Genomic DNA, 26783 nt, shown 5'->3' with positions numbered 1-26783 from the left:
AGGGAAATAGTTATCCTCCACCTTATTTGGATATTTTTAAAATTAAGTAAGAGAAATGGAAATAATTAACATTTTCATAGTTTGTAATTTTGTTAATATGGTAACGGTAAACTTGGTAATTCATTTGGTCAAACATTTTTATACCCTACTCTACCTCCAAATCTCTCAAATTTGGGAGAATTAAAAATGAGGGGTTAAAACTACCGCACACCCTTGGTGCGATAGTTACTCCAAAATTATAAGTTCTTGTGGGGTGTGAGGTGTGGGGATAAAGACCGGGGTTCAAGTCTCCATGAGGGAGCTTCACATACATATACACTTAGATTAGGCTAAAGTAAAAATTTTATCTTGTATAAAAAAAAAGAATGAGGGGTTAAAAGTAATTAGAACTCCTTCAAACCCCTTCAAATTTCTCTTCCTTCTCCCTTAAAAAACATTCAAACAAGGTAATAGGTGATAATTATAATGACGGGGATAATGGATTTCAACTATGAACTTCTTCATTGGAAACACTAAAGGTGTTCCAACTACAAAGGTCTTAACTAATAGGTGCTTAATTAAATTCAATAATTTGGATGTATTAATCGATGCATCACATTTTTTGTAAACAAAAAAAAAATTAATTTAAAAAATGTGGTGAATTAGTCAATGCACTAATAGAGAAACCTGATGTGTTTTATTCTATAACAAACTAGTGTATAACATGTGCATATGCACAATAAAATTAAAAAAAATTACAATTACATATATATATATATATATCACATTACACTATTTCTCTCTTTTTTATTATTATTATTTTTTTTTGGATATACACATAAGTTTACTCTTTCTTTCTTTTTGATTGGGTTTTTGATAATTTATTTATATTAGACTCTTTATCTTTTGCACCTCATTAACTCACCTAGAACAAAATTAAAAAAAAAAAAAACTTAAATAGGACACATAGTGCAAAATTAGATAACAATTGAAATCCAATTTAGAACCTAATTGGATTTTCTCTCAGTTTTGCCCCTTTTTTTTTATATACAATATATAATTTCTACTCTAGCCTAATCTAAGTGTGTATGTGTGTGAAGCTTCCTCCTATCTCTCAGTTTTGCTCCTTTTTTTTATACAATATAGAATTTCTACTCTAACTTATTCTAAGTATGTATATGTGCGAAGCTTCCTCCTATAGACTTGAACCCCGACCTTTGCCCCCCACACCCCACAAGCACTATATATATACACACACACACTAGCCTCATCACATGCGCTTTCACACGTGCGATGAGGCTTTTTTTTTAGTGGTCTTATTTTGTAGAAAAAATTTTGCGTTTTTTAATTTTATATATACAGTTTTTATTTTGAAAATTTAATTTAAAAATGGATAAAATAATTTGAAAATTAACAGGAAAGTAGTCCTATTTTTTACGCAATGTTTTAGTGGGAGTTAGAGTTGCATTTTTACTAGATTGTCATTTAGTTTTATTTCTACTTAAACATAATGGTATTTTTGAACAAAAAAATTAGGAATCCAAACAGGGGAAGCTTCCTTAAATAATAGTAATATATATATATATATATAAGAGAGAGAGAGAGAGCGAGAGAGATGCAGAGTAATTTTTTTTAAAAAAAAAACACTTATTACCATGCACACAAATGCAAAAATTACACTAAATACACATGAGATCATGTGCAAATAGTCGTTACCTTATGTGGTTTGGGCTTTTTATGATTTAGTCCATAAAATTTCACTTGTTACATTTACATCGTTAAAATTAGGACTAAACTAAAATTGATATGGCCTTGTCACAATTTTAGTCTACTAAAAGTCCGTTTAGTTGGATTAAAATAGGGAGAACGAAAAAAGTTATTTTGGGAATTGTTTGGTTATGGAGAACAATTTGATAAATTTTAGTGGGGCCTACGTATTTTCTTTTCAGACCCACTAAAATATTTTCTCTTTGATTTGAAGGGAAAACTTGAATGATAATGGCGGAACCAAATAACTTTACTCTCCTATCCTTCTACACCTTTGTTATAACATCGCATGTTCCCGTCTCTTTAATTTTTTGTTTCTTTTTTTATTTTTACCTTTTCTTTCATTATTAGTTTGTTGACTTTGTTCATTTCCTATTATCTCTCTTTTTCCACCTAGTACTGTTTTCTTTTTTCTTTTTTGGGCTGATGTCATCTACTTTTTTTTTCCCCTTTGTTTTTTTCTTTCCTTTTATGCTTGTTCAATTTCAATCTTTGTGCTCTTCTTATTTTTTTCCCATTGTTTTTATAAAAAAAATGTAATAAATATTATAGCAAAGAGAAAAAAATATAATATGCATAATGTTTTAATTTTTATAAAGTGTAATTTTATTAATTTTAATTAATAAATAAGAATTATTTTATTATTCTCATATGTAATGAAATAAGGACTTAAGAGTAAATTTACACAAATTACATTTTTTATTCTCTCATTTTTATTCTTAACCAAAAAAATGAGTTGCTCGTCCCTTCCCTTTTCCACTCTTCAAACCAAATAACACGAGAGAAAACTAAAGTCTCTTCTATCCCCCACTTTTCCATTCCCTTTCCATTTTTTATCCCCCACTTTTCTATCTACCCAACTAAATGGACCCTAAATTTTATTTACTACATGGTTCTTAAAATAAAATAAAAAAATTCATTTAGTACATTTAGTGATACAATTAGTTTTTTTTTTAATAAGAAACTAAAAGAGGGATTAAGTGATATGAGTCATGTGTGTGTGAAATGTAAAAAGACTTATATCAATCGTATGCTGCAAGATTATCCTTGTGTGGGCCTTTTTTTTTTTGCAAGTGTTGGGCTGGGTCGTTTGCCGCTACACTAGGCCCAAAGTTTTATGGATCGAGGAGTTGAGACCGGTCCAAGAGCAAACCTTCCTGGTCTGGCTTGTGCACAAACAATGCCCTTATTGGTTAGGTCTTGATCGTACGCTTACGGCAGGCAGAACTATCACGTTAACTATAGCAAGCAGATATAATAAAAATAATAATAAGAATTTAGACAAAGTAGTTAGTGGGCCTTAATGATGGGTGCCCGTCTTACACGATATTAACAAAATAATGAGTATTAGATGGAGAATAAGGAGCATGTTAAAGAAAACAAATGTCCGCCGGCCGCATTAAGCCGTTCTACGGAGTTTGTGTCAAGAAGGGAAACCACTCCTTCAACGCGACTAATCTCTTTGAGGAGGAAATTAGCTGCTTTGAAGGAACGGGCCTAAGTGACTAGGGTTGAATGCAGTTTCTTCTTTTCGTTATCAGAAAGCATGGGTTGGAAGGGGAGAGGGAGATTAACCCATTCGGTACATGCCAACCACTCTATTCCCTCTGCCTCTCTTTTACTTCTTTTCTTTTCCGTTTTTCTTTTGTTTTTCTTTCTTGTTTTTACTCTCTTTTTCTTCTCGTTTTCTCTCGTTCCCCTGTTCTTTGTGATTCTAGCGACTATCTTACAGAGGTTTTTTCCCCTTCCTCATTTTTTTTTTCTAGCTGTGCATAGTAGGGCTCCTTATATAGGGCCAACCGTGCTTAGCTTTTTACCATTTTAGCCCTTAACTGTTTTTGTTTGGCATGGGTTCCTTTGCCGACTGTCACTGACTAGTCAGTCACCCAGCCAGCGCCTCTCCGCCTCAAACAGAGAAGACTTTTTTTTTTTTTTTTTTTGTCTTGCTTGTTGCTTGTGGCATTCTTACCTGTTAGGGTGTGAATACTCTCTTTCCCTATATCTCTCTCAACATGCACCTGGTGGTTCCCACTCAACTTTACCTCTTTTGGGTTGTATGTCATCCCAGTAGGACAGTACTTCCAAAAGGGCTTAAGCAGAAAACATGAAAATGAGTTTTTCCCCCTCCCCACCACCAGACCATACCCCCTCTCCCTCTGACCTGTGACCTCATCATTTCCTGTATTGGCTGGGTATAGGCTAGTGGTGCTTGGGCCTTGCGCGTGCTTTGCCTTCATGCTTGTTCAAAAAACTCCGCCTGCTGCTCATCTGTCTACCGCGGTCTGAACGTCAAACTGCCCAGTATGCTGCTCGTTTTTGGCTTCTTTTGGCATGAGCTGTTTTGCCTGACTCCCCATTTATGGCCTGCATCTTCTAAGGGCTGGGCCTGTCCCGGTTGTGGGCCGTTCCATGTCTTTATTCCTAGCTCCTGTTACTTGCTTCCTGCTACATAATTATGTTGTGCCTGCTGTGGGGTCTATTTGACCTAAACCTGCTGGGCCACCTTAGACCTTTTTTGTTTATTCTTCCTCCGAAGACCCAATGATCTTACTGGGCTTTTTGCTACTCGCGGGCTCCCTTGTCCCACCTACTTTCGTTTGGGAGTCCTTGGCCCACTTATTCTCTTGGGCGTCCTTGGCCTTTTTTCAATTATATATTTCCCATGGACTTTTACTAACTTCTTGGACTTCCTTGGCCCAAGTACTTCTTACATTTCTTTTGGGGCTCATGGGTTTTCCACAGCCCCTTACTTTCTTTACTTGCACAGCTTTGAGCCTGCTGCAGCAGCTGTGACCCATTCTCACTTTTCCACATCCATATAGCCCATGGATTTGTTGTTACTTTCTTCTGGGCCTTTTTAGGCCCACTATCCGTTATTCCTGCCACTTAGCTTAATGGTACTCCATACTACTTTCTTCTACCTATGACTTTGGGCCTGCTTCCTTGCTGGGCTCGTAAAAAAAAAATGAGCATCTACAATCCTAAATTACCATTAGTTCACAATTGATTATCTCTCTCATCATAAAGAACCCATTTTGCTCGTCTAATCGTTGTTTGTTTAATAGTTCCAATACGATTCCCACTTTTTTAGTTTATTCATCCACCCAAGTTTAGGTTGCTCATAGCTTTGTAGTTCAATTAGTTGGTATTCAAACCACCCACCCCCAAACTATAGAATTATTATTTTTTTTAAAAAAGGTCAATCTCCACCCTTCTCTGCCTGTATTGCAAATTGCAACACAACTTTGCTTATTTGGTCTCACATTGTCATTTTGTCACCTACCAAGTCCCAACTATGTATTTTTATTTTTTAGTTAGCATGAAATCTTATCAAGAGGTTAGTATTTTTTTGTTTGGAAAATAATTCGATGATGCTAGCATATTTTAAATAAAAAATTATTTAGATGTATAAAAAAAGGGTTTAGTATCAATGTTGTGAATTCGATTCTAGTGGTCGTTTCATTTTGTCTATTAGAATAGAATATTTTTGTACCAGTCAATTCGAGTATATTATTTCGAGATTACCACTAATAAGAAATAAGAATATATATAAGTAAAATTAAAATTATTTGAAATGTCTAGAAATTTAGTCCAGGATGAAACAAATGGGTTTCTTGTTCTAATTTATATTTAGCCCATGAAATTTCATTTGTTACATTTATACCATTAAAATTTGATCTAAAATGAAATTGATATGGCCTTGCCACCATTTTAGTATGCTAAGTTTCAGTTACTACATTATTTTAAAATATAAGATTTTCATTTACTACATTTAGTACCTCTAAAGTTTCTATAAAAAAAATGTCTTGCCTGTATAAAAATTTAAAAAGGCAAACGTATGCTGCAATATTATCCTAAACTACCATTACTCCATAATAGGTAGATTTTTTTTTTTTTTTTTTAGAATCTCCATAATAGGTAGATGAGTCTAGCATGTTGTAAAAAAAAAAAAAAAATCAGTTAGATGTAAAATAAAAATGGTTAGTAACAATGTTGTGAATTTCATTTCGGTCTTGTTTCAGTTTGTCTATTAGAATAAAATTTTTAGAACCGATCAATTCTAGTGTATCATTTTGGAATTATCACTAATATATATACAAAAGCAAACTTGAATTACCAATCAAAATTGGCCAAAATAACTCGAAATTTTGTTCGAGATGGAATGAATGGGTTTCTTATTATGGTTTGCTTACTAGTATGATATTTATCAGTCATTCCAATTGGAATGAGACATAATCCATAACTACGATTTACCAACAAAAAAGAAAAGGGAAATACTAACGGATGTCTTAAGAGCATTTGTTAGTAAACAATTTTAGGAAAGTATTTTATGGGAAAAGAAAAAAAAAACAATTAATGTTTTGATAGATTTTTATATTTCTTATAAAAGTGATGTTAAAATTTTTCTAAAATAGTTAACCCTTAATAAAATGGCTTTTTATGAAAAAAAAAAAAAATCTACATGCTTAAATAATTTCATTTTTCAAAGTATGATGCAGTGATGTTTTTGATTAATAATAAAAAAACTTGCAACAAATTTGGTAAAGATGAGGTGTAAAACTCATGTTTTACACCATCCAATAAGTGATTACCATATCATCATTTTACAAAAAATTCAATACATCATACCGCATTAAATAACATCTCAATAATTTCTAAATTAGGTTGGATTTATATACATGTATTAGAATTGATTGGATGCAACTGTGCTTATTTTTAAATATGTGATAAAATGATGTGGCATGTTGGGATTAGAGTGAGTTTTACATTGCATCTTAAAAAATCGCACTGTTAGTAAAATCAAGGATAAAATACAAAATTGACCCTCTAAGTTTATTCAGATTTCATTTCAGTCCTTTAACTTTGTTTTTGTTCATTTCAGTCTTATAACTTAAAATTTTTTTTAAAAAAAATCTGAAAAATATTTTTCAATTATTAATTAAATTTATAAAATTGAAAAATTAACCACAACATATAACAAAAATACCTTAATTGAATAAATCTAAAATTTAGAGGACTAAAATAAACAAAAGTTACGTTAGAAAACTATTAAAAAAAAAAAAAAAAAGTTAAAAGTTTAGTTTTGGATTTGAGCTTAAAATCAATACAGGAAAATGGAATATGAATCATCAGGAAAAAAAAGAAAAAAAGAAAAAGAAGGCGGGCCCGCCAAAGACGCAGAAAGCCTGAAAAGTGGAAGCGCACGATATTCGTGTACGGGGTTGGTTTTTTTTTTTTTTTTTAAAAAAAAAAAAAATTTAAATTTCGAAGTCCAATTAAATTCCCACTACTATTGTCTTCTCTATTTATAATAACAACACTTCATCAAAAGAAAATTTATAATAACAACACCATTTCTACTCTCACTCTCACACACACTCTGAGTAAAAAAAAAAAAAAAATCATTCACTCTCTTACTGTCTCACAGTACAACTTCAACAAATTTCAAGCCCTAGAAAACGTTGAATTTGGCGGAGAGAGATGGGAGAATTGGAAGAAGCGTGTCCAACAGAGGATGCGGTTATGGCCTTGTTGGAGTATTTGGTGTCCCCAATGCTTCCTTCCGCTAAATCTACTAATCACACTCCTTCACTCTCTCAGCAACAATCTGTTGCTAAACAGGTCTCCGATTCTTATTCTTCTTCACTTTTTTATTCACACACACAATAACACAAACACAATAACACAAACACTTGGTGTGCCTTCTTATGTATTCTAGATGTCTGTGTTTATTAACATTTACACTTTCGTTTTGGGAGTTTAATAAAGAAATGTAGTGAGTAAATCATAAAGTAATGGAAATGAATGAAATAGAATTAAGAAACCTTGTTTGGATCTTTTAAAATAAAAAGAAATCGACGGTAACTAAACTTGTTTGGGAGTAATGTAGAAGGAAATGGATGGAATCGTTTTATCATAATATTACTAATTTACTCATATATTTTAAATAAATTTTTGTATATATGGGGGTATTTTGGGAATTTTAGTGAAAATTTTATTAAAAATTTCATTCTAAGGTTTTGAGGGAATATAAAAGTAGTGATTGTTTTCTCTCACTTAAACTTTCAAAAATTAATTGGGATATAAATTTTGGAGTTAAAAGTGTGGGAATTAGAGCAAATCAATGTTTAAATTCACCACTTTTGTAACAATTTTAGCTTCTAAGACAAATGGTAGTTTTTCGTGGTATCAGAGCAGGTAGTCGTGATCTTGAACCTTGTCTTTAGTCTCCACTCTTTAATTTGAAAAGTTAAAAATCGCACATGGTGGAGCTCACTTATTAAGTTGAGTTTAGACCCATACATGAGGCAAACTATAAATGCATAATCCCCCTCTCACATAGTACTAGGTCTCACTAATTAAATTTATGGTGGGACCCACACGTCATGCGAGAGAGGGAGTACGCATTTGTAGTACTCTAGGAGTATTCTATAATTTCCCCCCATACGTGAGGATAGCGTTAGAATGATGGTCAAATGATTAAATAGAATGAGACTGGGCTTCGTAAATTTACAATGTAGATGTTGAGAATGAACTTGCCAGTCCTTGGATATATGGTTTGATGTGGCCGTTCTGTACAGTGTCTATTCCAGGATCCAAACAAATCCGATCTTAACTTAATTTCACTGATTAGTTTTTTGAGAGGATTATTATTGTTGCATCCACAAGGAATGATTTTTTCAGTCCAAAAAAACGAAAATTTAAGCAAAAGAATTGTTCTTACAGCATATATTTCTTTCTATGGAGCCCATAAACGATATCTCTGTCCTACTATATGAAGTTAATGTATTGAAGTATTTCCGACTCTAGTAGACGTAATAAAAAGGACAATTTAGCAAGTGGGCTGGTTGCTATTGCCAGGAGGCTATACGCTCTTATTACATGCCTACACCCACGCTTGCACCACCATTGCACACTCATACTGATGTTTTCAATTATATGTAATCCCTACACCTCCACTTGACTGCTTGTTTTTTGCTGTTAAAATCGATTTCCTATAGATGCATGCTGCTGTGTTACTGTACAACTACTACCTCAGGAAACAGAATCCACAGCTGGAAGTTTTGGGTTTTGAGGCCTTTTGCAAGTTGTCTGTAGTTCTGAAACCAACTTTGTTGGCACATATGAAGCTCATGCAAAGTTCTGATGATACTGAAATGGATGACTTGAAGAAACAGCTTTCAGAAACAGAGAAAAGAATCATGGAAGCATGTGATATATCTGCAAGTTTGGATGCATCAAAAGATGTCCCAAACATAGAAGGATGGCCAATATCCAAAGTTGCTGTGCTCTTGGTTGACTCCAATAAGGAGAACTTCTTTTTGCGATTCAGTTCCATCACGCAGGGAGTTTGGTCAGTAATTGAAAAAGACGTGGATATCTCCAACCCCACTTTAGAAGGTACGGTGGATGCAAATCAGTCAAACAAAAAGAAAAGATTCATTAGAAAACCTTCAAAAGATGAATCGAGTGTTGATGAATCTGGTTTACTCCAGCTTGCATATGCTGCTGTTAAGGAAGCAACAGGTATGTTATCTTCCTTATATATTAAACAGGTAGATGAATAAATCATTAAATTTTGACACTGCAGTGGAACTTTTTTTTTAATCTTTTGTAATCATTTTAATTGGATAATATCCCTATTGGATTCTCTTTTTTTGTTGCTTTGCCACCTGTATGCCATCTGGCTTTTCTGGTAAAACTATAAAATGACAGCAGGGTTGGTTTGAAAATTATGTTTCCAATGTTGGGGAAAACATGCTGATTCAGTAACATGGATGTCTCACAGAATTTTATTTTTGCCTTTAATGCTATTTTCCCAATATTATTTTATAAATTGATTCTGTATACGCCTGAAATGAAACATCTATATCTTTGTATATTAATGAAATGGATTTACTTATAGCAATGGTAATATTGCTATAATCCAAAATTCAAAGGTTGCTGTCAATGAAAATGTGATTATTCATTATTTTTATATTTATGAACGTTTGAGATTTGCCTACCCTTGTTTCATTCCATTATGTGTGGCATGGGATTAGAACCTCACAGCCATAATCATCTCATTGAATTATCATTTTTGGTACTTGTAAGATCTGTTATCATTCTCCAACATTGATCTTATATTCTTACTGTGGCAGTAACAATCTTGTTTAAATCATTTTGGATGGCATTACTTGAATATTGTTGAGGCTTTGCTGGAATTTCGCATTTGTGATTCTGTTGTACTTTAGGCTTTGATTATTGGTGATATTTTCATGAATATATATTGCAATTTTTTTTTAGGGGAACAGTATTAAATCCTATAAATTTCCTATGGAGCAGCCTATCTAATAAGGAAATAATGGTAATTGGTCTCAGTTACATATTAATCAATTTCCAACCATTTGGTGACAGAAGGGTGGAAGTTGAAGCCAATGAGCTAAGGTGGAGGGTGAGGTCATGGGTTCAAGACCCACTGGTTGTGTGTGTTGTTACCAATCAATTAAAAAAATTAAAAAGAAGTGCAGAAGTTGAACCATTTTTAGTTTTGTAAGGATGAAGCTTTTTGTTCATGTATCAATGCTTTAATGTGAAATTTGCCAAGTGTTAGAAAGAGTGTTTGAACCCTGGAAACAAACCCCATAGGAGGTGTGGAATGGCATCAGGCCATTGCCTTTTTAATGTAAAATTAATGTTGGTTATTTTCCTTGCAGCTATATTTGACCAACTTAAACTAAATTTCATGCTGTGAATATGACATTTAATGACAGTATCAATTGGCAGCCGAATCGTTTAGGAATTACCTGGCTCATAATTAGCACTTGTTAGAGTGTATTAAAAAAACATCAGAATTTAATTTTTTTGTTTCCAGATACTTTGCAGATAATTGAATATGATTCTTGTACGTGGAACAGGTATCAATCAGACTGATCTTATGGTCTCGGAAAGGCATGCTGTATATTCTCTCAGCAAAGAAAAGACAGCTGCTCGCTTTTATATAATGCAATGCATCAAATCAGTCAATGAGGATGTTGATCAAGTTCCCATTAAAGATACCATTGACAGGTTTGGCACTAGGCAGAAACTTTTATGTGTGCATGTGTATGTATGTTGTGTTATTTTCTTTTCCCCCCCTCAATTCCCCCCCTTAGAGCATCCACATTCATTATTTCAATTCTATCCTATTTTACCATCTCAAAAAGTCACTTTTTCAATTATACAATACCATTTTTCACTAGACCCAACATCAAAACTTCTATTTTACCATTTTCCTCATTAAAATAATATATTTACTCATTAAAATATATAACCATCAAAATGCATCTCAGAGAAACCTGTTCCAAAAAACAAAAACCCAGAAATCCACCTTGCCACCACCGGCCAGCAACCACCACCACAACCAAACTCCACACCAACAACAACCACAAGAACCAACCACCAAGAGGAAAAGAAACACAAAAAATTGCCAAGAAACACAAGAAATTGCCAAAAACACACTAAGAGAAAAAACCACTTCAAACCCACCACGCTGACTCGCCGATCTCCACAAGCCACCGATCAGCAACCCCAAGCCACCAATTAGCAAACCCAAGCCACCGATCAACAAACCCAAGCCACCGATCGAAAACCCACGCCGCCGATTTGAAACCCAGGCCGTCAAAACCCTCACCACCGATCTCCACAAGCCACCGATTTGAAACCCACGCCATCACCGATCAGCAAACCCACACCACCGATCTCCACAAGCCACTGATCTCCACAAGCCGCCGATCAGAAACCCACGCCACCGATCTCCACAAGCCACCGATTTGAAACCCACGCCATCACCGATCAGCAAACCCACACCACCGATCTCCACAAGCCACTGATCTCCACAAGCCGCCAATCAGAAACCCACGCCACCGATCTCCACAAGCCACCGATTTGAAACCCACGCCATCACCGATCAACAAACCCACGCCACCGATCTCCACAAGCCACCGATTTGAAACCCACACCATCACCGATCAGCAAACGCGATCACTGCCACGCCTTCGTCGGACCTTGCTTCGGCCAACAGCGAGTCAGAGAATGAGAGAGGGTTGATGAGAAAATAGGAAGAGTGAGTGGAGAAAGAAAGAAAGAAGACTTCTCAGCCCAGAGAAAAGAGAAAGAAAAGACAGAGGAGAGAGAGAGAGAATAAAAACGATTAAAAAATTTATACCATAGTGCTACAGTGCATTCTACTTGTAGAATGACACTGTAGCAATATTGTAAAAATTTTTACAATTGGAAAATTTTACAACATTCGATGGAGCCTCTTTTTTGGCTGAAAATGGAAAAAATGGCTTGGCGTTGGCATATACCATGATCAATGCTGATGCTCTTAGGGGGTGCATTTGAAATTATGATTGGGTCCAAACACAAACTATTGATTAAAAATGGGTTGCATGTGTTCTAAAATTTCAAACTAGTTTATCAATCAATCTACCTGACACCTGTAACTGTGAACAATAATTTATTTGATTTTGTTTCTATTTTTAATAAAAAAATTTGTGTTACAAACTAGGTTCAGAATATCCTTATAAGACAATGGAAGAGAACTGCATGGGGACTCACATCTAGTGATTCCTTTCCATTATTCATAGATTCTTTTTTCTTGTACGTAATTTCTAGTTGTTATGTAATCCTTCTGGCTATTTTGTGCCTTTTGCCGTGAGTTTTTTCAATAAATTATTTACCTATAAAAAAAAGAGAATGGAAGAGAAGCTGTTTCTTGTTCTTATATTGTATTTCTTTGCTTGTGGTAGATAAATGTGGGAGGTTTCTGTTTTTGTGTTTCATGTTCAAATTTTGTGCCTTTGCTTTATTTATGTTTCTTATTTTCCATTTGATTTTACTTCCTGTTCAGTTTTGTTCACAGAAATACATTTAATTATTTTATCTTAAAAGAGGAAATTAGTTAGAAAAAGCAAAGAAGCTCCACACACACTTGTAACTTTGTGTCAATCCAATTACTTATATGTGAATTACAGCTTGGAGTCTCAAATTTCAGATAATTGGAGTTTACTCCCTGACTTGCTCTAGATCTTGAATGGTGATGAAAATAACAGTGATTGAGTTTTCTTTTTCCTGCTCTGTGAGAAAGTTGGACTTGTAAACCAATTATGAGGTGAATTGTACCCTTAAATTTATACTCCATATGGTTAGTTGATGAGAATCTTGGTATTGAGAACAGTGTATTCTAAAATGATGGCAATTTTGCCTTAATGTTCAGTCAAAATGCAAACACATCTCTCCGGGGTTTCAATTTTTCCTTATAACTCCTTAAGACTCATATTCGTGAAGTTGATCTGTATATTAAAATTCAGTCAGTTTGAGTGATTGCATGTGTTCAAGTGCAAGCACGCTTATTATATAAAATTCATTTAAATTTTTTTTTATGAAAATTACTTAAAATTTAAAAAATTTAAATTTAATAAAAACATATATAAAATTATTAATGTTTAAAAAAAAATTGAGTTGATGTTGTATCAAGATGTAAAATTAAGATGAAAAGTGAAAACTCAACCAATGTTAGGTAATCCTCTCTGATTTGCCACCTCCAACCCGATATTGATGGAATCCACATCCGCATTCATCATCCACCGAATCTTGTAGTTTTCAGACAACAGCTTTCAATTCTCAAACATAGTTGGTTCGGTATGGTTATGAACCAGGCTTATACTAGCCAATATATTACAGAATCAAGGGCGAGGATGATGTGGGGCGAAATTGGAGCAATGGGACGGTCCCACACGATGAGGACTTTGATATGGTCCCAGGTGACGTGTTTCCTTAAATGTACAACAAAGCTGGCATTCTTGTAGGTGTTTAGGACATTGTCAGAGACGATGAAGCTAGTGGTGAGTACAATAACACAATTGTATAGACCCTTAATCTTAATGTCTCTTAATAGAACTAGGAGTCCTACTTTGACTAGTAAACCAATCCGTAATTGAATCAAATCAAAGGCCACACATAAAGACCCATAAACTAGCTAAGACTTTTTAATATAAAACCCATGGCCCATACCCAACAATTGTAGAGATACTAAAATACCCTTGACTCTAGAAAACCAGATAAAACATAAAAACGTAATTAACAACCATGCCCACATTTTTTTTTAAAAATTTAAAAATTTATTTTTTTTACAAGTGACAGCCATGCACACATATTCTGGGGCTTTGCCTTAACTTTGGCTTCCGAAGGGGATATTGTTTCTCTAACTGTACTCTATGGTTGCACCGTCACCTTTTGAGCTGTCAAAGAATTTCTCTTCTATTTACAAACAATGTTTTTGCATCTGTCTTGCAAGACTAGGGTAACTTTAAATGTTGTGTCTATTACTATCTTCTTTATTATTACAACACATAAAAGTCTTATGCTTGCATCTTTGCAACAGTAGTTGATGGCATAAACTGTTGATTTTCCTCACCTTTTGGATTGCAATGCAACACATGCTCAGGGTGGAATTACTTTCTTTGATGAAATTTCTTGATATATGTTACTTTAAGTTTAATGTGGATAATTAACCTGACTGTTAAATGATACTGAGAAGAAAATGACAAAGATGGGTAAATTAAGGGTTAATTTTATTTTATATATATATTTTTATATGATTTTAAAAATTCATTTGGTTGTTTTAGAGAGAAACTGTTCTTTCTGTATTCACTGAATAATTGAGACGCAGCTATGTAGTTCCATTTATTGAAGGAAACACCAAATTTGGTGCTTCTGCTTCAAGATAGAATATATGCTTTATGCTTAAAAATTTCTCATTATATAAACTGCTCTTTCTTGATCAACTGTTGATTTTGTTGTTTGACCTGAAATGTTTTTTGTTAGGTACTTAATAACAAAATCCACTATATATTTTCTGAATGAGCCTTTTTTTTTGGCTATTAAAATAGCTTGCAGGGAACTTTGGTCAGAAAAAGTTCCAGCAGATGGACGGTTACCCCGGCTGTTGAGTACTTCCATGTGCGTCCTTATGCTAGGATAGTGTCAACATGGCTTTCAAGGTGCACCGACTTTTTTTCAGTCAAATTACCTTCATTATGGGTTATAATTTGAAAAGAAATGTTTTAGCTGCATGAAGTAGTTTCTAGTAAAGATTGTATCTCTTGGCAGTAGATTTGCTAGGGGTTCAGACTCACTTGAACGCTTGATGTCAAGATTTGGTGCTGTTGCATTTATAAAATTATGAACTTTCCATTTTGGATCTTCAAAAAATTTAACCCTTCATTGAAAAATCTTGGATAAGATAAAATACTGTCTGATGCAGATGTCATGTGTATTAATTTATTATTATTATTATTATTATTATTATTATTATTATTATTATTATTATTATTTTATTACAGAAGCACACATGGCATATTTTTAATATGACTACATCAACAGTAACTGTCCATAATGCATACTGTGTTTATTTGCTGACACACAGAATGCCCTATGAGATGAATGCATTTTTGTTCATAAGTAAACTCACTTTATTAAAACAAGGGGATAGTTCAAATACTCGGGATGTTTATTCAACTATTCCTAAATAATTACAATCTGAAATTCAAAAGATGTAGAAATTCTATAAAGGACAAATGCAGGGATGCTGTCCAAAGCATTCATCCAATCATACAATGATCTTAACAAAGACTATTTAATAATATGATGAGCAATGCCATCAGAGGTTCTACTATTACTTTCTTGCCAAATTATCTGCAATGTGGACCATGGAATAGCCTTTTATTTTTGACCACCTGTGATGATGAAATCTTTCCTTGCCAGCATCTGAATCAATATCTTTGTCATAACCCAAGATACTCCCAATAATTCTAATAAAAAAGACCAATAGTCTTTACCCACTGAAAAATGAAGTAAAAGAAGCTCAGTTGTCCCCCACTATTCTTGCACATACAACACCACTATACTTCCCCTGTAAGATGCATTTGTTCATCAATCAAAAAATTGAGTCACATAATCATTTCTACTTATCGTTAAAAAGAGTGGTCACAGAGAAATGTCTTGGATTTCTTAGAACTCAAATTGTGAATTTTTGTTACTTTTTTAGTAATCCTTGTGCTTAGCTTGTTTTTAATTGAAACGAAGAAAACTGCTCAGTCACAAAAGTTTATTTCAGTTAATCATTGACTGAGATTGCCCAATGAGAAGTATTCTTTATGGTTCAGACATGAGGAGCCTGAATAGTAGGACGAAATAGTTTTCTGAACTTGTATAGCTGGACTGCATGGAAATGGCTTCCTAGTTCTATCAACAGAAATAATTCTGTCTTTTTGTGTTGAAATGGAGAGTCAATTTCATGGTAAAGAATTGGTAGTTCAACTCTAAAGGTGAAGAGTGCCACGCCATTTAAAATCAGTTGTAATTCCTTATTTGGTGGAATGAAATTTTAAATGACGTGGCTCCATGTACACCCTCTGACTTATGAAAACTAAATCTGAATCACAAAATGGACCCTCTCTATTTTGAGGCAAATGTATAGGATCTTCATCCTCTATCAACACCACTCCTGCCTTTATTTCTATGCTTGCATCTTTTATAAAGTTTGTGTGAGTGCTAGATATGCCCTTGTACTTTTTTTTCCCCGGGGGGGGGGGTTATTTTCTTTTTTACCTCCTATTTAATTTAGATGTGATGCAGGATCTTGTATCACTATAATTTAGATTTTCAATGTAGAGTTGATGGGACTTCATTCAAAGTCATTTTCTTTCATTCTTTATTTGACTAGAAGCATGCATGGGGAAGTCTACATTATGATTTACCTCTGGATTTCATTGCTCTTTTTTTTTTGGATTGATTGTTAATTGCTGTGAGGTTGCATTATAATCATCTTGTGTGTTGACGCTTTGAGTGTTTTGTAAAATTTTTGTTACTCTTTAAGAAATATGACACTTTCAATTTTTGATGAATTCTTTACCTTAGCTGATTAGCTGTGGTCTTTCTTGGTGTTTGTACAGCCTGTATTTTATTCTTAGATTTACTTCTCAGGTTTCTAGTACTGGTTTATTACCAGCCAGTTAACACTTGGGGAGGTTGAAGGGTGTGGCTTTCATCACACTTGTGTTCTTTTATTTTTGTTTTCCTTTCATTCATTTACTTACCAAAAAAGATGGGACAACATTCTGCAGGGAATTTTCCTCAGATAGTTTGCCAGTTTTAAGGGAGGGAGAGAGAAATTCAATTGTGAACAGCCATGAGAGGACAGAGAAACCTTGCACTCCAGAAATTCATAAAACGCAAGATAGATCTCCTGTAAGTGATGGAGGTTTTGGCAACAATACAAGGAGTGTTAATACCGAATCACTCAAGCAGAAGAATAATAATGGAAGTTGCATGATTGGGTTGTCTGGTTCTCTTACTGGGCCTCAGAGTAGAGATGAGGATGAGCGTTTCATGGTTACCTCCCAGAATGGAGAACAGTTCAAGAATATAGCAAATGCTATCCAGGTTGTGACTCAAGAAGAAAATAGGGATGTGGATTTGTCTTTCATGGTTCCCTCCCAGAATGGAGGCAATTGCGAAAATATAGCAAATACTATGCAAGTTCACAATCAACAAGACAAGAGGACTAATTGTGTGGAAGGTGATTTGAATGGCTCACCTAGTATTGTCAAGGTTAGGTCACTTTATCCACTTAAGTTACAGCCTTTTTCATTTTTTCTTTAAATAAAATTTATTATGTTGTGTTTTTCTCATTCTTGTCTGCCATCCATAACCTCCTGTTGACCTTTTGTTTGTGGAGCCACAAGTGCATAACTGCTTATCAAACATAGCCACTCTGATTATCATAAGTCAACCTTAGGTTGATTGTTTTTAGTAACCTGAAGTTACCTAAATATTAAACCAAGTGACTTGCAAAAATTAGTTGATGATTCTTAAAACTGCTTATCAGACATAGTTACTCCTCCTTCACATGTGGGCCTAAACTGCCTTATTAACTGGGACTCAATGCGTGGGAAATTTTTAATTGGTGGTAAGAATAAGATGGAGATAGGGTTTGAACTCAAGACTTTATGCTTTGATACCATGATAAATTACCTATTGTTCCAAAAGTGTAAGCTAATGTGAAATTGTGAATTTTATCATTTAATTTTACTCCTTTTTTTTTTTTATTTGAATGAAATATGAAATTATAAATGCCAAAATTAAAGTTGATAGTGAAATGTATTATGTAAGGAAGCTCTTTGTGACCCAAGTAGATTTCTAGTATAGAGCTTCAGATTGTTATGACTAAATTGAGAATACACGTTAAAGAATCTATTTTCTGATGTGCAAACGTGAAGAAAATTGTCAATTGTACTTTTATTTTTCAATTGGATTTGCATTTTAAGTTTTGTATTTTATTTAATTTTTTGTAGTCAAGATTATTTTTTTAATTAAAAAAAATTGGACTTTCCAAGTCAATTAGACTTAGGGTTTCCTAAGTAAACTAATTTAGGGTTTACTTTTAATAGTCTTTATAAGTTTGCTAATGTACTCCTACAAAAGCACTTAATAGTTTGATTTACTAATGAAATCTCCCTTCAGATTTTCGAATGGTTTGGTTTTGACTTTAGCCAACCTTAGAAGTTGTCCTCCCAGAGCCTAGTTTATCTATTTCTTCAGTTTTATTGTTGCATCATTTTTGTCTTTTCTTGTATTAAATTTGTTATCCAAGCTAAATTCGATCCTATTTGAATCATCTTTGTGGGTCATGGACTAAACTGTACCAAATCAAAATCCACCGTACCGACTGCACTACCAACCACAGAAAAAAAGCCTAGAACTGTTAGACCATGGACCTTTTTTGTTTTTGAGAGATTTTTTTTAATCTATGGCGTCCATTCTTGATAATTGCTTTTTTTTTTATCAAATCAAAATACCAATTGGTTTTTAGTGTAAGTGGAGATTGAACCCCATATCTCTTATTCAACGACAAGAGATTTTACCAGTTGAGTTGATTGGAACCCATATTAGAGCATGGACCTTAATATGCAGAAAAATGACAGTGTAAGAATTTTGTCAAGGGCCTCGAGGCCGGTGTCAAAGAAGGTGATGTGTCATCACCAAGGCCAAATACACCCAAACAAAACCCAAAGTCAGCTATTACCATCACTTTGAAGTTCACATTGTGACTGATTGTCGCAAGATTGTCTCCTAGCACTATCCAAATCACCTCTCTGGTTCACTACCGGTCCTCACGTGCCGCAACTTAAAAATTCACAGTTGCTCACTCCTTGTTGCAATGTGCCGTCGCTGAAGCCCTGTCAGGAGATTGCATCACTCATGAATCAGCTGTTGTCATGTTGTGTGGCCATAGTAGAGGCCTCCCTCAACTTCTGGATCCCTTGCACTTTTTGGCCTTTCAAAATCCCATTTAAGCCAAATTGCGCCCTTGACCCAGCTAGTTTTTAAAAACCCAAGCCTTTCTTTGACCTAACCTATTAATTATTATTTTTTTAGCTGACCCACTAACGAAAAAGCCTTAAACTATTAAATGAGTCCAAACTTCTTATTATTATTGTTGTTGTTTTTTTCTTAAAAAAAAAAAACCTTCAACTTGATCCAACCTGATTACAAAAAAAGAAAAAGAAAAGAAGAGATCATGCCGGATCAATGCTAGCAATTTGTAGTCTATCATGGAGCAAAAACTAGCAACTCTAATGTAATCTATCCAAGGCCTAACCCAAGGAACTGTAACCAATTTTTAGTCTATTACCAACTCCTTCCCTTCCCCCTCATCCACCCTCCCCATGATGCGATACTCTCCCACATTACCACAACCAACCAACAGAAATTCATTTCTCAGATCTTAGCCAACAATAGAAAACAATTCATTTTCTTGAAAAGTGTTCTCCTAGCGAAAATGTCTTATGCCAAAAGAAACAATGTCTTTATATGAAGGGATCCTTTATAAATATGAGTCTAGGCGATAAATCTGTGTACTTTGATTATTTGATGAGGACTCACAAAGCCAGAGACTTAGTTGAGCATATCTTATGAGAGAAAGGAGAGAGGTGGGGGACTTGGGTTTAAATAAGGTTGAGAAAGTGTGTTTTATTGGTTGTAATTTTTAAAGGGAATCCAAAAAATTTCTTTGAATCTTTTAGTGATATTGTTGGTTGAATTGAGGTTAAGTAACATGTGGGAGAGGGGGGTGTAATGCTGATTGATGTGGTGTGATGCTGGAAGCCTTGAAATTATCAGCTCTTGTCATGTCTTCTGCAAAAAACGACATAGCCTTCTGGTAATTTGAAGTGACTCAACATATGCTAATTGGCACTTGGCTCTTGTGCACAATAAATCATGCTTATGCCAAGAGCCTTGTAGCTCAACTGGCACTTTCTGGTGTTTCCAACGGAGATATTTAGGGTTCAAAATTCCCCACTCCCAACTTCTAACTCAAAAAATTTATTTAAAAAAAAAATCATGCTTATATGTTGTTCACAACCCCCTTATAATTGTTCGATATTTAGTATGAAGTACACATCCCTGACTTTTTTCCTTCAATTTTTGTAATTGGTACATGTCCAAAGGATGTCCAGAAAACATATATCTCCTACTAAGTTGTTTGTGTCATCCATAAAAGGGTGTCATATGATAGGTGTTATGACCATTGAAAAAATCCGTACAGACAGCAGATGCAGCAAGCCATGCAGCAAGCCATGCAACAAACCCAGTACAGCAAGCCAAGCAGCAGCAGTAGTTGCGGATTGGATAACTAACCAGCAGTAATTGTGGATTAGGATGATCAGCTCTGCATTATTTTCAACTGCAATATTTTGTTTTTAAAATTCAGATAGTAGTTGGTTACTAAATCTCAGGATTGGATTGTGATGGGGCTATTTCATCTTGAATATTTATGTATGTTGAAAATTGTGAATGGTATTAAGCAGATAGTTCCAATTCTCAAGTTTTCCTCTCCATTCTAGGAGGAGAACGGCCTCCCTACCGTTCAACCAGCCTAACATTACTGCATAATTTCCCTGCAACCATGCTAAATTGCCTTTCCAAGCAATTGTGTTCATAACAGTAGGTACGAGTATTAAGATATTTAGCTCGCGACAAGGGTGACGATATCTAGATTTTGTAGATTGATAAATCCATATGTTATTCCCTTTAGTGTCAAGAAGCACAAATGTAGGTTCAAGATCATGTTTACGTACCTTGTATAACTATAAAAAGCTTCTTTGTGCTTTCTTTAGCTTTCCTTTATAATCTATGTAATATTATAGTCTTCATGTTGGCAGGATGATGAGATGATGGGTTTGATGACGAGTCCTTGCGTTACTGAATGCAGAGGTAAACAGATTGCTGCTGGAAATAAAATCTGCAACAATATATTGTCAGTTCAATGTGGGAGAGGCGATCATGCTCTGGTTGCTTATCAATCCACCCCATTAGATATTGACAGATCGGAAAATACTAGTGTGTCAAAGCAAGATGAACAGTCATGTGCTGCTTTATTGCAAAATTCTGCAGTGCCAAAGCAAGATGAATTGTCACGTGCTGCTTTGTTGCAAAATTTTATAGTGCCAAAGCAATATGAATTGTCGCATGCTGCTTTATTGCCAACTGCTGTAGTGTCAAAGCAAGATGAACTGTCATGTGCTGCTTTGAGAGTTCTTCTTAGAAAAAGGGATCAACTGGTATTATTTGGATCCTTTAACTTGTTATAATAGCGATTAAGATTATTACTTGCTAAAAAAAATAGTGATTAAGATTATTCATTTTCAACTATCACACTTACAGAGAGAGGAGGGAGGGATCAGTACTTTGTGAATTATTGCATATCTTCTGTATGTGATAAGGGTCGTAGGGTGATGCCCGTATGCATGCAGTGGTTTGGTACCAATTAGGTGACAAAAATCAGTGACATCTACTAAGTCTACAATGGTATTTTGTAACTTACATGCTTTGAAGCTTTGTAGATTGGATGTTATCAATTAATATTGATTGGCTTTCCGTCTGTAGAGTTTTCCAAAAGGACTCATTGGATGGTATTTTGCTTTTGTCAACCCATACTGACATGTCATATTTGCCTTCTAGGGGTTGCTTGGTTTTGACAATAGCTTCATTCTACTTCAAAACCCTGGGAAGATTCACACTGTTTTGAATTTTTTGCTTGTGTTTGCAGTCACTTCAGCAGCGGAATATAGAAGATGAGATTGCTCTGTGTGATAAAAAAATCCAGAAGATTTTAAATGGTGTGATTTCCTTTAAGCTTCTTTTTTCCTCTCCCTTTTACTCTTTGTTTTTTGCATTTGGGGCTTCATATTTTATCTAACAGTTCTCAATTAAATGCTTAAAATATAAGAGAGACCCTAACTTTAACAAGCACTAAAAGTTGGCAGTCCTGGTGTAGTTCACTGGTTATGGGATGAAATTTGTAAGCCATATGGACTCATGGTTGTAAGTTGGAGTCACTATAGAAAATTAAGACCTGGGATTTTGCATCAAGTTAAAAAGTGCCTCCCAAATGTTATGCTGGGGAATGTCGCTTCTTTGTTATTTAGTTGGAGAAATTGGTTTGGGAACATGGTATGGATATTTGGAATATGGTGCAGGCTTGTTTCATGTGGCTGGCCGCTGGTATGGAAGGAGCAGAATAGACGCAGTTTTGAAGACATGGAGAGCTCATTGGATCAATTGAAAATAATGTTTGCTCGTACCCTTTTTGATTGGTCCCCGGGTTTGGGAGCATCTCTTTGGCATCCAAAGTCAAATAAAAAAAATATGACTTATCTTGCCTTCATATGATAAACTTGTATGAAGTATCCGTTTGGATCGCAGCCACATCCAGCATTTTTTGTGGGTCTCGAGCACTGTTCACGGGACCCGCAAGTACCTTTTTTTTTTATTATAGAAAAACAATTTTAAAATTGGGTCCCATGGTACTATTCACACATTTAAAAATTATTTTGCTACAATGTTTTCAGTTTTTAGTTTTTATTTTTCAGCAAAAGCAGTATTCAAACAGACCCGAAATTAAGATCTCAAAACAATTGAATTTTACATCAAAAGAGAAGGAAAATTCTTGTAATAAGATTTCACTCCTGCGAGCTTAGGATCCCTGGGGCTTGTATTTTCTAGAGCCTATCCTTACATCTATAAGTGATTGGGCCATTGGGCCAATGTAGCAATCAATAGAGAGACATAACCTATTCTTATGTACCGTGTTTCTTATTATAATAGGTGGTGAAGATGATTTGGCCTTGAAGATAGAATCCGTCATAGAAGGTTGTAATGATGTATGCCTAAGAACTATTACCCAAGAAAGGACTAATCAGCAGCTCGAAGACCAGCTTTCACCTCAAACCTTCAAGAGGAAACGATTGTCAGAGGCTGTTCTCAGTATGCAATATCCATGCCAGGCAAGTTTTATCATCACATTCTTATAGAGCTTTAAACTCTTGGGGTTTCTTCTAAATTTATCACTGCGCACTGAATATATGTTGTAACACCTTATAAGGGTCAATTATCTTTTTTATCATGCAAACGAATATCATTCTCGGACTTTGACATGAGTGTCAATTTGGTCTTTGGACTTTTGATTTGAACAATTAATTTGGACATTGGATTCGTAACAAATCAAATATTTTGTTAGTATTTTCCATCAAAGCCTAACAGATTTAGTTATGTGATGTGCACATTGTAATTATGACATTTTCGAAATTATTGATAATGTGGTAGAAATCATGTGCATATCATGTCAATAAATCTTTTAGGCTTTAAGGGAAGACATTAACAGAAAGTTTGATTTCTCACAGACCTCTTGTCCAGGGGTTAATTGTCAATCAAAAGTCCAAGGACCAAATCAGAGTCCATGGGTGATATTTGTAGAAAACCCAAGCAAATTTGATGGAGGTTTGTCTTTAATGATATACAGATGTTTTCTTGGTTGCAAATTAATTTGTCTCGGAAAGATGAAAATGCTTTGTTACTAGCCACAATTGTTTCATTTGAGAAATAAATTTGACTATAAAATATTTTATGGTTTGTGATTGTGTTGTCCCACTTGCCTTCCATCAGCATCAAGCCATTATTAGCCAGTTAGGATGCAATCTATTGCAAACCTCAAAAGTGTTTGCTGGAGATGAATTTTTTTTTTTTACCAGATGCTGGACATGTAATTTGTGGCAACTGTTGAAACCCATCAGTCCCAAAAGCTTAAGCTGTTGGGAAGTGTGCAAAATGTTCCACACACTAAACACCCTACCCTCCCGGCCACCCCTTTCCACATGTAGGTCTGAGACTCTGAACCACTAAATGGAAATGGAAATAATAATAAAGGTTGAGCCAAAACAAAAACTTTTGGGGCTCCTAAGATTCAAACATAATACCTTCTACACCCAAAAAAAACCCCAACAAACAAGTCGCTACTTTGTCTCAAGCCAGTCGTCCCAAAGCTTTAAGTGTCAGAAAAGTTAGCCAGTAATGTATGTTAAATACTAAGAGCAACAATACCAAACACAAATTTTATATCTTGTGTAGTTAAATGCCCGAGTATTGCGGATACATATAGTCTTTACAGATTGTCATATCATGCTGCAACTTCCAACAGTACCGAATTGAGAAAATGTGGATTTAAAGATGGTGGTTATGCTATATATATTTGTTTATTCATCACATGAAATTTAATATTGTGACTGATGCAATGTACTAATCTGTGCCCTGGGACTGCTAGAGGGTCTTATGTTATGATCTTTACTCATTTATGAAACTATCACTCATTTTCTATACAAATTTTGGAATATAGATGGAGATTCTAAGCATCATTTTTTTTTTGGTATTAGATATTCTCTTATAACAACTTGTTTACTTTGGCAGGAATTGGATAGGGTGTGTAATGAGAGCAATTGGGTGTTGCCAACTTACTGTGTATTCACATCAGATGGTAAGATCATCTAAGTTAATTTTATATTCTAAATAACAGGGACCTAAAATACTTGTGATATGCTGTCAATGAAGTGCTGTTGGCGTAGCTGTTTATGTATTTCATATGAAACTGATGATCGAAAATGTTTAATTTATATTCCAATTACTAGAGCATTGGATTGGTCCCTGATCATCCATCAAGTTCCTCATTAATTTTCTAAGTTTCCAACCTTTTCCTTTTTGTTAATTTTCTTCAAGTTTAAAACTGGCTATTCTAAATGTAGGGATGTTTACCAATCAGATTATACCATTAGCTGTTTACAAAAATGGTCCTCACAAGGATTTCTCATGTCTTGTATTTATTTTTAAAATTCCTATAAAACCTAAAATATGTCACCTTATTATGGTATTTGCAAAATCCTAATGCATTGAAATTTGCTGCTTCATTATGCTGTATGCCATAATCCTAGAGGGAAGAGGCTAATCTTGAGAGATGATTTGAAAATCTTGATGGTTTCTGTATTAATGTGAAATTGCCCGTGGATGTGAACTTTAAATATATTCTTGATAGAAAGCTTTTCTTGTAGTAGTATCTTCACTCCTACTTTTGCTGTCATTTTGAGAAATGCATCCCGTGATGTACCTTAAATCTAGAAGATGGCCGTTTAAAATTTATAGTGTATCTACATTATCATTTATTAAAAAAGTAATTGTTACTCTGTTTTCCATTTGTAGGTGGATTCAGAGCCAATGTCACTGTAAATGGGGTGGATTTTGAAAGTACAACAGGTGGTGACACGCGTTCCAATCCTCGGGAAGCAAGAGAAGCAGCTGCTGCACAGATGCTGGCCAAGTTACGAGCAATGGCAAGTTCAACCCCATAGCTTTTAGGTCTTTTCAAATACAAGGAATAGGATAAGGTTCATACCATATATAAGGTTCGTTTTGAGCACTAGGATAGGGAAAGAACACGTATGCACAGGGTTCTTATGTTACCATGTTATGGATGTCAAAAGCTCAAATCTTTGATGTCTGTGCAAACAAGTTACTTAAAGTATTAACAACTTATATAATACCAATTGGTTGATTTCATTGATCGGTCCTTGTAAGATCTGGGACACAATTCCTAAGAAAGTGGCCTTAATTCTGTGTATTCAGTCCAAAGTACAGGTACTTTAACCTACAAATTAAAGGAATATAATTGAACACAAGTCAGAATTTTGGGTTTTGTTCGGATATATACGTCCTGGGTTGATTACTTAACTGTGGAATACTGGAATGTAGATGCGTTCATAAGTTTTCATCCCAGTCTGTAACTTGTGTCGAGCTACGGAAGTCTTATCAATTTAAATGGTTAAGAGGTGTCAATGCTTCCTGTTAGCTTCATATTACTATTGGTAATGTGGACCTTACATCTATGCTGGGTTCTCTGTGGTTCTTCATACCAACTGTTCCATATGTAGGAAATCTTTGTAGTGTGAATATAGATGCCATGGAAGATTTGGATGAGATGGAAGTTCACCTCAGATCAATTGACTGCAAAAGAAATTTCTGCCTCCGTCTCTCAGTAGCGTATTGCGTGCTTGTGCAATTATGTATGTGTGCCCCCAATTTTTATTATTTTTGTATTGCGTCTCTGTTTGGGTGTATGTACACGTGCCTATGGCTACGATCAATTCATGGCTCTGGCAATTGATTGCTTCTACCTTTTATTCCATTCATGCCTCTGGTGTAATGCACTAAACACTACAAGTCTACAGCAAGTACTAGGGCAATGCGCCGAGCGGCCCATAAACTTGGCATATATGAATTGTATATTTGTTTTAATGCACTAAAGGATATACACGCTTGGGCTGACAGTTTTAACATTCTTTTGATGATCTGGGGTCTTATTTCATGGCTTCTCGCGCTTGGATACAATAAAAGCACAGAAGATGGCTACGTCTTTGGGGAACGAATGCGTTCACAATGATAGTTTTCACGGCTTCCCATGCTTGGATACAATTAAAGCAAAGAGAATTCCCATACCTTAAAGGAATCTCAGTGCATTCACAATGCCAATTTTTTAAAAACCTTTCCGAACAGCAGCCCTAATTGTGGCATGATCTAAAACACTATGCAGATCCATTTGCTACAAAACTGATTGGTGGGGGAAAATA

The 26783-nt window shown here is 34.8% G+C and overlaps 1 protein-coding gene across 1 annotated transcript; it reads left to right on the top strand.

Moving 5' to 3' along the window:
- Positions 1 to 7085: 7085 nt before the first annotated feature.
- Positions 7086 to 25717, top strand: LOC142630882 (uncharacterized). The gene is made up of 10 exons (XM_075804938.1): positions 7086 to 7368; positions 8748 to 9273; positions 10644 to 10794; positions 14661 to 14771; positions 16896 to 17382; positions 20997 to 21395; positions 21884 to 21953; positions 22942 to 23120; positions 24577 to 24643; positions 25360 to 25717. The coding sequence occupies exons 1-10, from the start codon at positions 7228 to 7230 to the stop codon at positions 25506 to 25508; spliced, it is 2280 nt and encodes a 759-aa protein (XP_075661053.1). The 5' UTR covers positions 7086 to 7227; the 3' UTR covers positions 25509 to 25717.
- Positions 25718 to 26783: the final 1066 nt, after the last annotated feature.

Source organism: Castanea sativa, chromosome 4, assembly GCF_040712315.1.
Source record: "Castanea sativa cultivar Marrone di Chiusa Pesio chromosome 4, ASM4071231v1".
NCBI classification, from domain to species: Eukaryota; Viridiplantae; Streptophyta; class Magnoliopsida; order Fagales; family Fagaceae; genus Castanea; species Castanea sativa.
Note: the sequence above shows the minus strand (reverse complement) of the source record. Positions and strands in the feature narration are given on the sequence as shown.

Coding starts and splice junctions, on each gene's coding strand:
- LOC142630882 (XM_075804938.1), top strand. CDS start 7,228: ATGGGAGAATTGGAAGAAGCGTGTCCAACAGAGGATGCGGTTATGGCC. Junction 9,274..10,643: donor TGCTGTTAAGGAAGCAACAG/GTATGTTATCTT, acceptor TACGTGGAACAG/GTATCAATCAGACTGATCTT. Junction 10,795..14,660: donor ATTAAAGATACCATTGACAG/GTTTGGCACTAG, acceptor CTATTAAAATAG/CTTGCAGGGAACTTTGGTCA.